At 36.0% G+C, this 16,043-nt stretch overlaps 1 protein-coding gene across 1 annotated transcript in view; it reads left to right on the plus strand.

Moving 5' to 3' along the window:
- TTN (titin) overlaps positions 1–16,043 on the plus strand; it is a 322,989-nt gene that overhangs the window by 43,242 nt on the left and 263,704 nt on the right. Inside the window, 20 exon segments of the mRNA XM_051986127.1 lie at positions 1,323–1,528; positions 1,918–2,151; positions 2,265–2,509; positions 3,170–3,471; positions 3,582–3,746; positions 3,847–4,015; positions 4,102–5,795; positions 5,914–6,195; positions 6,709–6,975; positions 7,076–7,348; positions 7,459–7,722; positions 7,811–8,071; positions 9,105–9,365; positions 10,210–10,473; positions 10,569–10,829; positions 10,936–11,196; positions 11,986–12,246; positions 12,342–12,483; positions 14,426–14,591; positions 15,810–16,041. Coding sequence (XP_051842087.1) covers positions 1,323–1,528; positions 1,918–2,151; positions 2,265–2,509; positions 3,170–3,471; positions 3,582–3,746; positions 3,847–4,015; positions 4,102–5,795; positions 5,914–6,195; positions 6,709–6,975; positions 7,076–7,348; positions 7,459–7,722; positions 7,811–8,071; positions 9,105–9,365; positions 10,210–10,473; positions 10,569–10,829; positions 10,936–11,196; positions 11,986–12,246; positions 12,342–12,483; positions 14,426–14,591; positions 15,810–16,041 — 6,210 coding nt within the window.

Below are 16,043 nucleotides of genomic sequence, written 5' to 3' on the forward strand. Positions count from 1 at the left end.
TTTGTAAAATGCTTAGCATGGTGCTTGGCACATAGTAAGTACTTAATAAATGTTCTTTTTCTTCCTCACTTCTTTGTTACATTTTCTCCTTCCTTTCCTTTGTCCTTCCCTCAATCCCTCCTTCCTTCCCTTCCTCTCCTTTCCTTTCTTCCTTTTTTCTTTTTCTCTTCTTCTTCCTTTCTTCTTTCCCTCCCTCTTTTTTCTTTTTTCTTTCCTCCTTTTCCTCTTTCCCTCACTCTTCCTCCCTCTCTATCTTTCTTCCTTTTGCTTCCTTGCTTCCTCCCTCCCTGTCTTCCCATCTTTCCTTCCTTTTTCCCTTCTTCCCTCCTTTTCTTCCTTCTTTTCCTTTCCCTCCATTTTCCTCCATCTCTTCCTTTTTTCTTCCTTTTCCTTCTCTCTTCTTTCTCTATTTCCTTCATTGTTTCCCTTCTTTGTCTTTCTCCCTCCCTTCCTTCTTTTGTCTCTTTTCCTCCCTTCCCTCTACTTTCCTTCCTTCCTTCTTTTCTTCCTCTTTTTCCTTTTCCTTCATTCTTCCTTGCTCTCTATTTTTCTTTCTTCCTCCCCCCTCCCTTTTTCTCTTTCTTTCCTTGCTTCTTCTGTCCCTGTCTTCCTCCTTTTCTTCCTTCCTTCCTTTTTTTCCTTTCAACCACTGTGCCTTTGAGTAGAATGTCACATGTGCCTTGAAATACCCTCCCTCCTCAACCCTACCTCTATTCAAGACTCAAATCAGGTGCTATCTACTTTATGAGGCCTTTCCTGCTATCTCTAGCTAGTGCTCTATCCCAAACACTTAAGTTAATTCATACTTTTTATTTGCTTCTTTCATGTTGTATTTCCCTAATGTATGTAAGCTCTTTGACAACAGGGACTGTTTCATTTTTGTTTCTAGTGCCCAGTCCAGTGCCTTGCACTGTACTTAAGAAATACTTGTTGAAGATAGACACAGATATTGTATTTCACATATACTTAACATATTTAGCATGTATGGGACTACCTGCCATCTAGGGGAGGGGGTGGAGGGAAGGAGGGGAAAAGTTGAAACAAAAGATTTTGCAAGGGTCAATGTTGAAAAATTACCCATGCATATGTTTTATATATAAAAAGCTATAATAAAAAAATCCAAAAAATAAAATAAAATAATAAAAAACTAAAAAACTAAAATATTTGTTGAATTGAATTGAGTCTAACCTTCTAGGAAATATGGTTTTTAACATAATGAACTTAGGTATATGAGACATTATCTATACTGACCATTCTTTTCCTTGATTAGTCATAGTAATTGTCTAATAAAGAAGTAATTAACTCAGGTTGTTATTTCCTAGCTGATTATGAGCTATTGATGAAGTCACAGCACGAAATGCTTTACCAAACTCAGATGACTGCATTTGTTCAAGAACCCAAAATTGGAGAGATGGCACCTGGGTTCCCCTACCCTGAATATGAAAAAGAATATGAAAAAGAACAAGCCTTGATTAGGAAGAAAATGGCTAAGGATACTGTTCTAGTCAGATCTTTTGTAGAGGACCAGGTAAGGAGAATAATATTCATCTCTACTTCATATTTTGTTCCTATTATTTCTGTTCTGCTTGTGAAAATTTGTTTATCTTAAATGGGGATGAGAATGGAAGGGAAGGATCCATGTTAGTGAAACAAAACATTTCCAGATAAATTTGCAACAGAATTCCTTTATTTTATGACATTTCTCATGGACAGATGATCATCCCCATTTGTTGAAGAACAAAGCAATGAAATTAAACCTTTATTGCTAATCTTTTCTAAAGGAAGCAGAATAGATACTCCTACTTAAAGGGAAACATGAAAAAATCATCATTCTTGGAAGCCTTTGATTATAGAATATAAAAATTATGCATTGGAAATCTTTCTTTAAAAATGCAACTGTTACTTCTTTCTGCATAGGAATTCCATATTTCTTCCTTTGAAGAGAGACTTATTAAGGAAATTGAATATAGAATTATAAAGACAACATTAGAAGAACTTCTTGAAGAAGATGGTGAAGAAAAGATGTCAGTTGACATTGCTGAATCTGAAACTATTGAAGCAGGATTTGACTTAAGAATAAAGAATTACAGAGTAGTTGAGGGAATGAGTGCTACTTTCCATTGCAAGATGTCTGGATATCCATTACCCAAGGTAACATGAAAAAAGAGCCCACCATATGTCTCTGTATCATAAAGATTCAGTACAAGTTGGTTGTGATATAATCATTTTCATTGGATTCTCTCCATGAATATTTTTCTTTACAGATTGCATGGTACAAAGATGGCAAGCGCATCAAACATGGTGAACGATACCAAATGGACTTTCTTCAAGATGGCAGGGCTAGTCTACGCTTACCTGTTGTTCTTCCAGAAGATGAAGGAATCTATACAGCATTTGCTAGCAATATCAAAGGGAATGCAATTTGCTCAGGCAAACTTTATGTGGAACCTTCTGCACCATTTGGTGCGCCATCTTATATGCCAACACCAGATGCCATGAGCAGAATTCGGTAAGATTTAGGATTATTATATATTTATCTGATCCAGTGATTGGATCTTAAGATACTTTTCAACAGTCTCACTAATGAATCATAACTAAATTAAATGAAAACAAGAAAAAGTTGGCAAAGCTCATTGCTCTCGATATTGATATTAACAAAAGCATGAATAAAACCCAGGAATTTTTACTTCCATGCCCCAAGTTATAATCATCACTCTTCTTTTTCCACTAACTTGGAAAATTGTCCATGGAAGGTACATTTTATAAGCTGATTATATCCTGTAGCAGGTATAGTGCTGGACTTAAAGTAAAGAAGATCTGACTTCAAAATCCACCTCAGTTACTTGTTAGCTAGGTGACTAGCTGAATGTAAGGCACTCAACTCCTCCAAATCTTAGGTTCTTCATCTGTAAAATGTGGGTAATAATAACACCTACTTCACAGGGATGTTGTAAAGATCAAATTAAATAATACGTATGAAGTATTCTGCAAAGCTCAAAGTTCTGTATTGTTGCTAACTCATATTGTCTTCAATTTGTTCAAATTTAATAAGAATTTTTGCTCTTTTGATAACTGAAATATAGACCTAACAAATGAAGGAAGGAAAAAAACACATTGGGTTATTTTCCTTTATGCCTTTTAAAGTGATTTGTTGTCTTATATTTTCCAGATCGGTCTCTCCTCGTTCCTTAAGCCGTTCTCCTGCGCGTATGTCTCCTGCTTATATGTCTCCTGCCCGTATGTCTCCTGTCCGAATGTCTCCTGCCCGAATGAGTCCAGCCCGCATGTCACCTGCACGTATTTCTCCAGGACGTCGTCTGGATGAAACAGATGAGTCACAACTGGAAAGACTCTATAAACCTGTCTTCGTATTAAAACCCACTTCATTCAAATGTTTAGAAGGACAGACTGCCAGATTTGACTTAAAAGTTGTTGGCAGACCTATGCCAGAAACATTCTGGTTTCATAATGGTATGTTATCATGCATTTCACTCAATGAATAACAACCTCAAAAAGAAATTTATGGCATGATCTGACAGTTGAATCATCCTTGAACATACATTTTCCTTCCATTTTTATAGGCCAACAGATTGTCAATGACTATACCCATAAAGTAGTAATTAAAGAAGATGGTACACAATCACTGATCATTGTTCCTGCAACACCTGAGGATTCAGGAGAGTGGACAGTGGTTGCACAAAACCGAGCAGGGAAATCATCCATCTCAATTACTTTAACTGTTGAAGGTATTGTTTGTGAAGATAGAAAGCCACATGACCAAGGAGGGAGGGGGATTAAAAAGAGTATTTCAATGTTACTCACTCTGTGATGATCTTATTATTCTAGCTGTGGAACACCTAGTAAAACCGATGTTTGTGGAAAAACTGAAAAACGTCAATGTAAAAGAAGGTTCTAGACTTGAGATGAAAGTCAGGGCTACTGGCAATCCAAATCCTGATATTGTTTGGTTGAAAAACAGTGACATTATTGTACCCCATAAATATCCAAAGATCAAGTAAGTTTGTGGGAGATTATTTTTAGAGCCATTATACAATTTCAATAACCATTCCATTTATACTAACATTTTTGCATGTATTATAGAATCGAAGGAGTCAAAGGAGAAGCTTCCCTAAAAATTGATTCTACTATCAGCCATGATTCTGCATGGTATACTGCAACAGCTATCAACAAAGCTGGTCGAGACACCACAAGATGTAAAGTCAATGTTGAAGTTGACTTTGCAGAACCTGAACCAGAAAGAAAACTAATTATTCCACGTGGAACATACCGAGCTAAGGAGATTGCAGCACCAGAACTGGAGCCTCTCCATTTACGATATGGTCAAGAGCAATGGGAAGAGGGAGATCTCTATGACAAGGAGAAACAACAGAAACCATTCTTTAAGAAAAAACTTACCTCTTTAAGGCTCAAGCGCTTTGGACCTGCTCACTTTGAATGCAGACTCACACCAATTGGTGATCCAACCATGGTGGTTGAATGGCTCCATGATGGCAAGCCACTGGAAGCAGCCAACAGGCTTCGCATGATCAATGAATTTGGATATTGCAGTCTTGACTATGGAGTTGCCTACTCCAGGGATAGTGGTGTTATCACTTGCAGAGCCAGTAATAAATATGGAACTGATCACACCTCAGCCACCCTTATTGTTAAAGATGAGAAAAGTCTTGTTGAAGAATCTCAGTTACCCGAAGGGAGGAAGGGATTGCAAAGAATTGAGGAACTAGAGAGGATGGCCCATGAAGGCGCACTTACTGGAGTAACAACAGACCAAAAAGAGAAGCAAAAACCTGACATTGTTTTGTTTCCAGAACCAGTCCGAGTACTTGAAGGAGAAACTGCTCGGTTCCGCTGCCGTGTTACAGGCTACCCACAGCCCAAGGTGAACTGGTACCTCAACGGACAACTCATTCGCAAAAGCAAAAGGTTTAGAGTGCGTTATGATGGCATTTATTATCTTGACATAGTAGATTGCAAATCCTATGACACAGGTGAAGTCAAAGTCACTGCTGAAAACCCTGAAGGAGTGACTGAACATAAAGTAAAACTGGAGATTGAACAGAGGGAAGACTTTCGGTCTGTCCTTCGCCGAGCCCCTGAACACAAGCCTGAAATTCAGTATCATGAACCTGGAAAACTTCAGTTTGAGGTTCAGAAGGTAGATAAACCTGTGGATTCCAAAGAAACCAAAGAAGTAGTAAAACTGAAAAGAGCTGAACGAATCACCCATGAGAAGGTGTCCGAAGAGTCAGAAGAGTTACGCAGTAAATTCAAACGCAGAACAGAGGAAGGATACTATGAGGCCATTACAGCAGTAGAGCTCAAATCTAGGAAGAAAGATGAGTCCTATGAAGAGCTGCTAAAGAAGACAAAGGATGAACTTCTTCACTGGACCAAAGAGTTAACTGAGGAAGAGAAGAAAGCCCTCATAGAGGAAGGCAAAATCACAATCCCAACCTTTAAACCAGATAGAATTGAACTTAGCCCAAGTATGGAGGCTCCCAAAATCTTAGAACGAATTCAAAGCCAAACAGTAGGTCAAGGAACTGATGCCCATTTTCGGGTTAGAGTAGTGGGGAAACCAGACCCTGAATGTGAATGGTATAAAAATGGAGTCAAGATTGAGCGATCTGACCGGATCTACTGGTATTGGCCAGAAGATAATGTTTGTGAATTGGTTATAAGAGATGTGACAGCTGAAGACTCAGCCAGCATCATGGTGAAAGCCATCAACATAGCTGGGGAGACCTCAAGTCACGCTTTCTTGCTTGTCCAAGGTAACTCAGAGTTACTTTCTGTTGTGACTCTACCACATATGGATCAGTACTTTTCTTTCCTTTTTACCCAAATTATACATTTTGTGTAACTTTTCCAATTTCTTTTTTTTTTTTTTAGCCAAACAGTTGGTCACTTTCACACAGGAACTGCAAGATGTTGTTGCTAAGGAAAAAGACACCATGGCAACCTTTGAATGCGAAACTTCAGAGCCATTTGTCAAAGTGAAATGGTTTAAGGATGGTGTGGAGATTTATTCTGGAGATAAATATAGAATGCACTCTGACAGAAAGGTCCATTTTCTTTCTGTACTGACAATTGACATGTCTGATGCTGAGGACTACAGCTGTGTACTTGCAGAAGATGAAAACATAAAAACAACAGCTAAACTCCTTGTTGAAGGTAGAAAAGAAAGGATTTGTTTTCTTTCCTAACTTTTTTAATGTAACTCTTGCAGATTTTCTTTTTTTAAAGGTACTCATTTGTGAACTGTGTATAATAAGCTGAAAGCCCAAATCTCCAGACTATATTTGTATTTCTAAATATATCTGAAAGTACTTCATAAGCAGCCTAAAAAGAGAACAGAAGTAAACTCTGTTCAACTTCATGATTTCAAAACCAATTTGATGATTTGGTAATTTTTTTCTCAAAATGTAAATTTTTCAATAAGTTCAACAGAATAGTTAAACTGGAAGAACTCCCAAGATCACTTTGTCACTTATTTTATTGATAGTGAAACTAAAGAACAAAGGAATTAAATAATTCTTAGAAGGTTCCTCAGCTAGTCATTTACAGATTCAGGAGTAAAAGCTAGTTCTCTCCACTAGTCTAGTACTTTTTCTCCTAAAACACATTGACTCCCTGTTTGCCCAGCAATATTCTAGTCTAAAATCACTTATTTTTCTTTTACTCCAGGTGCAGTTGTTGAATTTGTAAAAGAACTTCAGGATATCGAAGTGCCAGAGTCTTTTTCAGGGGAGCTAGAATGCATCATTTCTCCTGAAAATGTAGATGGCAAATGGTATCATGGTGATGTAGAACTCAAATCCAATGGAAAATACACTATTACATCTCGCCGTGGTCGTCAGAATCTCACTGTCAAGGATGTAACTAAGGAAGACCAGGGCGAATATAGCTTTGTTGTAGATGGGAAAAAGACCAGCTGCCATCTAAAGATGAAACGTAAGTCTTTCCATATCAATTCCAAACTGATGCAATGGCATTTATTTTGAATCAGTGATATAATTGTAATTTTCTTTTTTGTCCTTGATATAATCCGCAGCCCGCCCAATAGCTATCCTCCAAGGACTCAGTGATCAAAAAGTCTGTGAAGGTGACATTGTTCAGCTTGAAGTTAAGGTTTCTTTGGAAAATGTGGAAGGTGTTTGGATGAAAGATGGCCAGGAAGTGGAACCCAATGATCGAATCCACATTGTGATAGATAAGCAATCACACATGTTACTCATTGAGGACATGACCAAAGAAGATGCTGGACATTATTCCTTCACCATTCCTGCGCTAGGACTTTCAACCAGTGGACGAGTCTCTGTTTACAGTAAGCATATTCACCATTTCTATTTCCTGTGAACACATGCTTTGAGGATCTCTGGAAAAAAAATTTTAATCCTTTCATGCTGTTCATTTACTTTTGTTATGGTTTTATAGGTGTGGATGTAATAACGCCTCTAAAAGACGTCAATGTTATTGAGGGCACAAAGGCTGTCCTGGAATGCAAAGTTTCTGTTCCTGATGTATCTTCTGTTAAATGGTATCTAAATGATGAACAAATCAAACCTGATGATCGTGTCCAAGCAGTCATTAAAGGAACTAAACAACGGCTAGTGCTTAATCGAACTCATGCTTCAGATGAAGGACCTTACAAGTTGATGGTTGGCAGAGTTGAAACTAGTTGCAATCTCACTGTAGAAAGTAAGAGCTCTTTCATTCATCCAAAGTAAATTAAAATCTACTTTCCTAATTCAGTAATATCTAAGCAAATTATACTTTTTATCTCCAGAAATCAAAATCATCAAAGGTCTCCAAGACCTGACCTGCACAGAGACCCAAAATGTTGTCTTTGAGGTAGAGCTTTCTCACGCTGGAATTGATGTCTTATGGAATTTTAAGGATAAAGAGATAAAATCTAGTTCTAAATACAAAATTGAAGCTCATGGAAAAATATATAAATTGACAGTCTTAAATATGATGAAAGATGATGAAGGACAATATACATTTTATGCAGGAGAAAATATGACATCTGGAAAACTTACAGTAGCAGGTTAGCAAATTAACAAACTGTTTTGTGGGGGCAGGGGATTTAACTTGAACATACGAAAAATAATCTTACAGTTTAACTTCCTAGTAGAGTATCATTTTATTTCTAATTTTCTTTCTCTCATTTTCCTTTTTCCTTTTCTTTATGACTTTATTTTTGTAAATATACAATTTGTATGATTAAGCAATTTGTCTGTTAATTTTTTTTATTACATAGTGAGGAAATAAGGGATGATAAACTCAAATGGATCATTCATTCCTTAGAAATTCTTAGCTTTATTTTTTTTAAGCCAACTCTTACCTCCCTCTGCATCTTTGCAGAGGTAGGGAATTATGGGTGTAAACCACTGCATATATATTACATTTTTATACATCAGATTTTTTGCTGAACTCTTTTTCCCCTCTTATTCTTTGTTAAAAAAATGATTCCCAGACTGTTATAATGGATCATTGGGAAATGTTGATGATATGAAAACAAAAGATAATAATAAAAATTTATTTTAACATGCTTTAAGGTATTAAAATGTTTCTCATACTATTCCATCTTTCATATTGGTCTATCTTCCCAAAATATCCTTTCCTTATCCCTTTCCCCAAGTTGCACTTTTGATCTTTCAACCATCATTCAAGACCCAGCTTCAAAATCATCTCCCCCCATTAAGCTTTCTCTAATACCTTTACCCAGTAATCATTTCTCTCCTCTCACATTATTTGTAACTTTGTAACTTTTATTTGATACTTATCTAGTTAAGTTGGTATTAAATTTTATGTACATGTCTTTTCTCCTTGTGAGACTACAGATTGATAGAAGGCACAGATATGCTGTTTACTTTTTGATCTTCCCAGTGCCTATTAGATTGTGTAGTATACCTTCCATATATATATATATAAATGAATAGATAAAAATGTAATTTCACTAATATAAGTTACATTTTATTAAATTCAAATTCATTGATTAAAAGTAAAAAATTATTAATTAATTTAATAAAAATTTTAAAACAAGGGAGATTTATAGTTGTACTTATATCATTCCATAGGAGGTGCTATTTCTAAGCCACTCACTGATCAAACAGTAGCTGAATCCCAGGAAGCTGTGTTTGAATGTGAAGTTGCCAACCCAGATTCAGAAGGGGAATGGCTCAAAGATGGCAAACCATTAACAATGAGTAACAATATCAAAAGTGAAGCTGAGCATCATAAAAGGAGGCTTATTATTGTGGCTACAAAATTAGATGATATTGCAGAATATACTTATAAAGTGGCCACTTCTAAGACATCTGCCAAACTCAAAGTTGAAGGTCAGTGGTTTTGTCATTTTGATTCTTGCCTTTAAAAGCATTGTTTTTTCTAATCCATGTTTTTCCTTATACCCTGAGTTGGGAACAATTTTCCCACTTGGACTTTCCACAAAGCTTTGTTTTATATATAATTATTTAATAACATGCATTATGTTAGTGCCTTTCTCACTGGTAAGCTCTATCATAGGAGGTACTATGTCTTATCCAAAATTTGTGTCACCTCCCTCTGCACAGTTCAAATTATAGTGCTCTGAAAACTGTATTTAATAAATATTTGAATGAATATTAGTTTAATATTTAATTACATTCTTTTGAGGGGGGGCATGTCTGCTTTACGTATAATTATTTTCCTGATATAGCAAAATCATTGCAGAGGTTTTCCCCTCTGTCTTGTACACCTGTGCAATAGTTTAAGTGCCATATGGGAGATATTGAAGCAGGAAGATGAAGTATCACATATGTGATATGATGACATCCTGACATTCTACTTACTAGTTCTTTTTGTATTAATTAAATCAGTATGATTTCATAAATCCTTCTCTTATTTTTGCCACCTCCCAATCAGTTTTTGACAATGGTAGAGATAACAAAGTTTAATTTTTAAACATTGTAAAACATTACGTACTTATTGTCTTCAAGGCTTTATATGGTCAAAGGAACTCAAAAATTCCATAAATAACATCTAGGAGCCTTTTGAAAGACAGATATTGCATAATCTCAAGATGTTTGAATCACTGTTTTTTTTTTTTACCAGTATGGTCCCATAATAGAACATATTTCCTAATATTTTAGTTCAAGCCTTTTGCACAAGGAGGTACATCACTTTCATGCCTTTGTCTTTCAGCTGTCAAAATAAAGAAGACACTAAAGAACTTAACTGTGACGGAAACACAAGATGCTATTTTTACCATTGAACTGACCCATCCTGATGTGAAAGGAGTTCAATGGATTAAAAATGGTGTTGTGCTGCAGTCAAACGACAAATACGAAATCTCAGTGAAAGGAAACATTTATACACTAAAAATTAAAAACTGTGCTATTGTCGATGAGTCTGTTTATGGTTTTAAGCTTGGGAGGCTGGGAGCCAGTGCCAGACTTCATGTGGAAAGTAAGTCAGCATGGAAACACTTTATAAACTGATTCATGGATTGTATCTCATTAAGCCAAGTCCACCACTGAATTGTTTTGAACTTTGTTTCTTAGCTGTCAAGATCATCAAAAAACCAAAGGATGTGACCGCTTTGGAAAATGCCACTGTTGCTTTTGAAGTGAGTGTTTCCCACGACACAGTTCCTGTCAAATGGTTCCATAAGAATGTGGAGATTAAACCAAGTGACAAACACAGGCTTGTTTCTGAGCGAAAGGTTCACAAATTGATGCTGCAGAATATTGCCCCCTCTGATGCTGGAGAATATACAGCTGTGGTTGGACAACTTGAGTGCAAAGCTAAACTCTTTGTGGAGAGTAAGTGTTTTGTTCCTTTCACTTTCCTCTGGTAAGCCCTTTGCTTTACTTTGTTTTGATCCAGTTTTTCTTTTCAATAACTATGTCATTCTCTGCCTTTTCATAGCTTTACACATTACAAAGACCATGAAAAACATCCAGGTGCCTGAAACCAAAACAGCCTCTTTTGAGTGTGAGGTATCCCATTTCAACGTCCCTTCCATGTGGTTGAAGAATGGTGTGGAGATTGAAATGAGCGAGAAGTTTAAGATAGTTGTGCAAGGAAAGCTCCACCAGCTGATCATCATGAACACAAGTACTGAGGATTCTGCTGAATATACTTTTGTCTGTGGAAATGATCAAGTCAGTGCCACTCTGAAAGTGACACGTAAGTCAAGAGAAAGTAATGGAGATAAAAAATCATCGGGTGTTCAGTGTTCCCTAACTTTTCTTGACACTTGTCCTTTATAGTTGCTTGGGAATTTAATGAGCAAAGGTATATTTGGCTCATCATTTTCTGAAGTTCCATTACTTTCACATAGCTCAAATTTCCAGGAAAGAAAAACACCAAAGCCCCACCTCAAAGGCTCCTCAGTTCAACATACCAAGCATTTATGATGAACCCTAAACCAATTATAAATTCTCTTATGTTATAGCTCCATTTGAAAATATGATGAGGCTTATGGACTCCTTTTTAGAAAATATTTTAAATGTATAAAATAAAATTCATAGGATTATAAGTAAACACTTGTCAAAATATTTTTAAAAATCAAGTTTACAGATCCCAGGTTAAACAAGAACATTGTTCTATACTTTAATAGATTTTGTAGAGATTTTTAAAAAATGAAAACAGTCCCTGCACTCAAAAATCATAGTTTATATTTTCTATTTCCTATTTGCTCTACAATCCAAATCAGTCAGCAAGTCTTTAATGAGCACCTACTCCATTGCATCTCATACCAAAAATGATAACTCTTGTCAGCTTGATACTATATTGAATTCCATGTTTGTCAAATACCACACACATTCTAAAATCTCACTGTAAAGTTGTTTTAATTTAGTTAGATTAAAAAGACAATCATACTATGTTTCCCTGAAGATTTTCCTTCATTCGTCTCCTAAAATAACCAAGAACATACTAACAAAAAAACCTATCTGAATTTTCTCCCCTTTTTAGCAATCTTGATCACATCCATGTTGAAAGACATCAATGCTGAAGAAAAGGACACCATTACCTTTGAAGTAACTGTGAACTATGAAGGCATTACTTACAAATGGTTAAAGAATGGAGTAGAGATAAAATCAACTGACAGATGCCAGATGAGAACCAAGAAACTCACACACTCTCTGAACATCAGGAATGTCCATTTTGGGGATGCTGCTGAGTACACTTTTGTGGCTGGAAAAGCCACATCAACAGCTACCCTTTATGTGGAAGGTAATCTTTCACAATTAGGATGTTTGAAAAGCATTATCACATCTTTCAAGATGTTATACAAAATGCTTAATCATATTTCTGTGGTGTTTTCCCAGCTCGTCACATTGAATTTAGGAAACATATTAAGGATATTAAGGTTCTTGAGAAGAAAAGAGCCATGTTTGAATGTGAAATTTCTGAACCTGACATCACTGTACAGTGGATGAAAGATGGACAAGAACTGCAAATTGCTGACAGGTGATCCTTTGGATGGGACAACTTTCTCCTGATAATTACTAACACTCTTTCTTCCTATATTTGTATGGATCTGCTATCTCAAGTCAGATCATTCCCTTCCCTCCTTCTCATCCAATGCCATAAATTATTCAGAGTATTTCCCAACATATTAGAGGTTTTCTTTTTGTTCTTTAAATATGTTGTGATTATCAATAGTGAAAAATATGAGGCAGTATTGTTCAATGGATGGTGCTTAAAACACCTGTGTTCATATCCTATTTCTGATGTTTACTACCTGTGTGACCTTGGGCAAATAACTTAATCTCTCTTCAAATCAGTTTCCTTATCTGTAAAATGAGGAAGTTGAAATAGGTCATCTCTGAAATACCTTTCAACTCTTCATCTTTGACCTTATCATCCAGGCTCTCAGTCTGTCAATGCTCACTCTTGCTTTCTGATCCAGTTGATCAGACATACTTTTCATGTCATTGTTTTCACTCCTTTTCAAGTAAAAGTTACCATTGGTAACATTTTCACCCTACTCACACTCAACAGAGCTATTTCCACTGCTTTTTGGATCAACTAAAAACTAGATCCCTCAGAGACTATGATATTCCACAATTCAAAGTCACTTCATATCATTAGGATAATAGTATTGATGATAATAATAATAACAATAAAGCAGCGTGGCACAATGGTCAGTATGCTAAGCCTGGAGTCAGAAAGACCCAAGTTTATATCCAGACTCAGATACATAGTAGTTGTGTTACACTGGTCACTAATTCTCTCTCTGCCTCAGTTTCCTCAACTTATATTAGGGATAGTAATAGTCCATCTTATGGAAATCAAATGATATAATATGTGGCAAGTGCTTAGGACATAGTCACCACTTAATAAATGTTTCCTTCCTTTCTTTCTTCCTTCCTTCTTCACTCCCTCCCTCTCTCCCTTCCTTAATAATGCCTGTTTTTTCTTTCTTCCTTTTTCTCTCTCATCCTTCTCTCCCTCCTTTCTTAGCTTCTTTCCTTCCTTTCTTTCTCCCTCCTTCCTTTCCTTCCTTTCTCTATCTCTTTCTCCCTCCTTCCTCCTTTCTTTCTTCTTTGTTTCCTTTCTCCCTCCTTCCTTTCCTCTCTTCTTTCCCCCTCCCTCCTCTCCCCTTCTTCTCTTCTTCCTTTCCTCCTTTCCTTTCTCCCTCCCTTTTTTTCTTTCCTCTAATGGTATTATGAAAAGAACATTGGATTTAGAGTAAAACAACCAGGATTTATATTCTAGCTCTTCTTCTTACTAATCTTTAGCAAGTCCCCTAGTCTCTCTGGGCCTCAGTTTCCTCCCCAGTAAAATACAGAGATTGGCTCAAAAGACCCTTTCAGTTCTATATTGCTAATCTTAACATAATCTATAATTCTGATTTTTAAAATAATAATATTCATATTAATGCTTTATAATTTATAAGCCTTATACAATTCAGCTCAATTTTGTAAATATTATTAAATGCTATAAATATAAATGCTGTGCTTAGTGCTAAGAATATAGAGTGAAAAACTCATTTGAGCCTCAAAACTACCCTAGAAGATGGTACAAATATTATAGCCTAAGTTTAGTACTTATATCTTTATGACTTTGGCCAGCTGATTTAACTTCTGGTTATAAAAATTCCTTGCTTATAAAATGAGGAACATGGAAGGGCTTCTTAAACTTTTTCACTTGCAAGCCTTTTTTTGGTCCAAGAAATTTTTATGTGATTCCAAATATGTAGCTATATAAAATAGGCATAACAAACCAATATTTACTAATAATAAATCATAATTTTGCAACCTCCATATTCAATTTCAAGACCCATATTGGGTTTAAGGAAGGGACTATATAGTCTCTGAGGTTTCTTCAAAAGCTCATGATCCTTAAAATTTCCAAATATCTTTATATTGCTACATATTCACACACAATTTTTTATTTCATTTTTCAGAATGAAGATACAGAAGGAGAAATATGTTCATCGCCTTCTCATTCCTTCCACACGCATGTCTGATGCTGGACAGTACACTGTTGTAGCTGGAGGCAACATGTCCACCGCTAACCTCTTTGTTGAAGGACGAGATGTTCGCATTCGTAGCATTCGCAAGGAGGTCCAGGTACTACTGCATGAATATTCAGTACATGTACATAATATAAAATCTCTGGTTGCTTCATTTTTAGAATGCTCAGAAAGCCTTTACTTGCTAAAAGGATCTATAGACATTAAACATGAGCAAGTGAAAACCATCAGCTATTAATAGTTGTCTGTTATGTGAACAGAAGGAAAAAACAATATTTTTTACTTTCACTAGAATCTTGTGAGGAATATAATTAGCTAATCCCTATTGTATTAAACTCTTGCACTAACACTAGTTAGTCTAGTGTTAACACTAGACATAGTGTTCATTCATCTAAAGGATTGAGGTGTCCACAGCAACTGGTTAAATTCTGTAATGAAACAGTTGGAGAAGCTTCATTGCTTTGTAAATGACCACTTTATACCCAGTGGGAGAAAAGTAAAGACTCACTTGAATTCTGTTTTTAAAGCAACCAATAGGATCACATGGTAGTTAGTCTGTCATATAAGACAAGGTGACTTTTCCTTGGAGGCTCTCTTTTTGCTCACAGGTAATTAAGGAAAGAGGAGTTTTGACATTTTGAAAACTTCCTATTAGAGCTGGGTCTCAAACTAGTCCTATCTCCTTTTACTTTCATTGTATTTTTCTCCTTTGTTCTCTGCTATCTTTGCAAAGTTTTTTTTTAAATAAATGCTAGTCCTCCTACATGATATCCTAATTATGAAAAAGATATTTTAAAAGATAGAAGGCTTGGTCATAGCTGTGCTTTCCTAGAACAATAGGATTTCCTGATGATAACGCCAACATTTGAAACATTCATGTTATACATGAGTAACTTGAATCTTAGATAGGACATCTGGCCTGAATCATCACACTAATAAGTGGCCCACCCTACAGTACTCAACTGCAGCTCCCCATCCAGCAATCTTTCCACTAAGCCACCTTTGAACACTTGGATCTTATAAGTTTTATTATAAAGAAAACAAATTAGTCTAATGGGTTCAACTTTTCTTTCTTCAATCAGGGAGCAAATTAGTCTCTTAATGATAATGATATCATCTCCCAAAAACAAAGCTTCATTCTGATTTATATTTAGTATAGATGCCCAATCATCCATCCAATAAGGCAAGCAACGAGGATGATTTATAACTTGACCAGTGGTAAATGCCACATACTCTTTAACAATGTGAATTCAGAAAGAGGCAAATTGAATGGAAACAGGATCCTTGATTTTTCTATCATTTGTCCTGATCACAGGTCATTGAGAAGCAATGTGCTGTTGTTGAGTTTGAAGTCAATGAAGATGATGTTGATGCCCACTGGTACAAGGATGGCATTGAAATCAACTTTCAGATTCAAGAAAGACACCAATATGTAGTGGAAAGACGAATCCATCGGATGTTTATTAGTGAGACCAGACAAAGTGATGCTGGAGAATACACTTTTGTGGCAGGAAGAAATAGGAGTTCTGTAACTCTCTACGTCAATGGT

The sequence above is a fragment of the Antechinus flavipes genome, chromosome 3 (genome assembly GCF_016432865.1).
Source record: "Antechinus flavipes isolate AdamAnt ecotype Samford, QLD, Australia chromosome 3, AdamAnt_v2, whole genome shotgun sequence".
NCBI classification, from domain to species: Eukaryota; Metazoa; Chordata; class Mammalia; order Dasyuromorphia; family Dasyuridae; genus Antechinus; species Antechinus flavipes.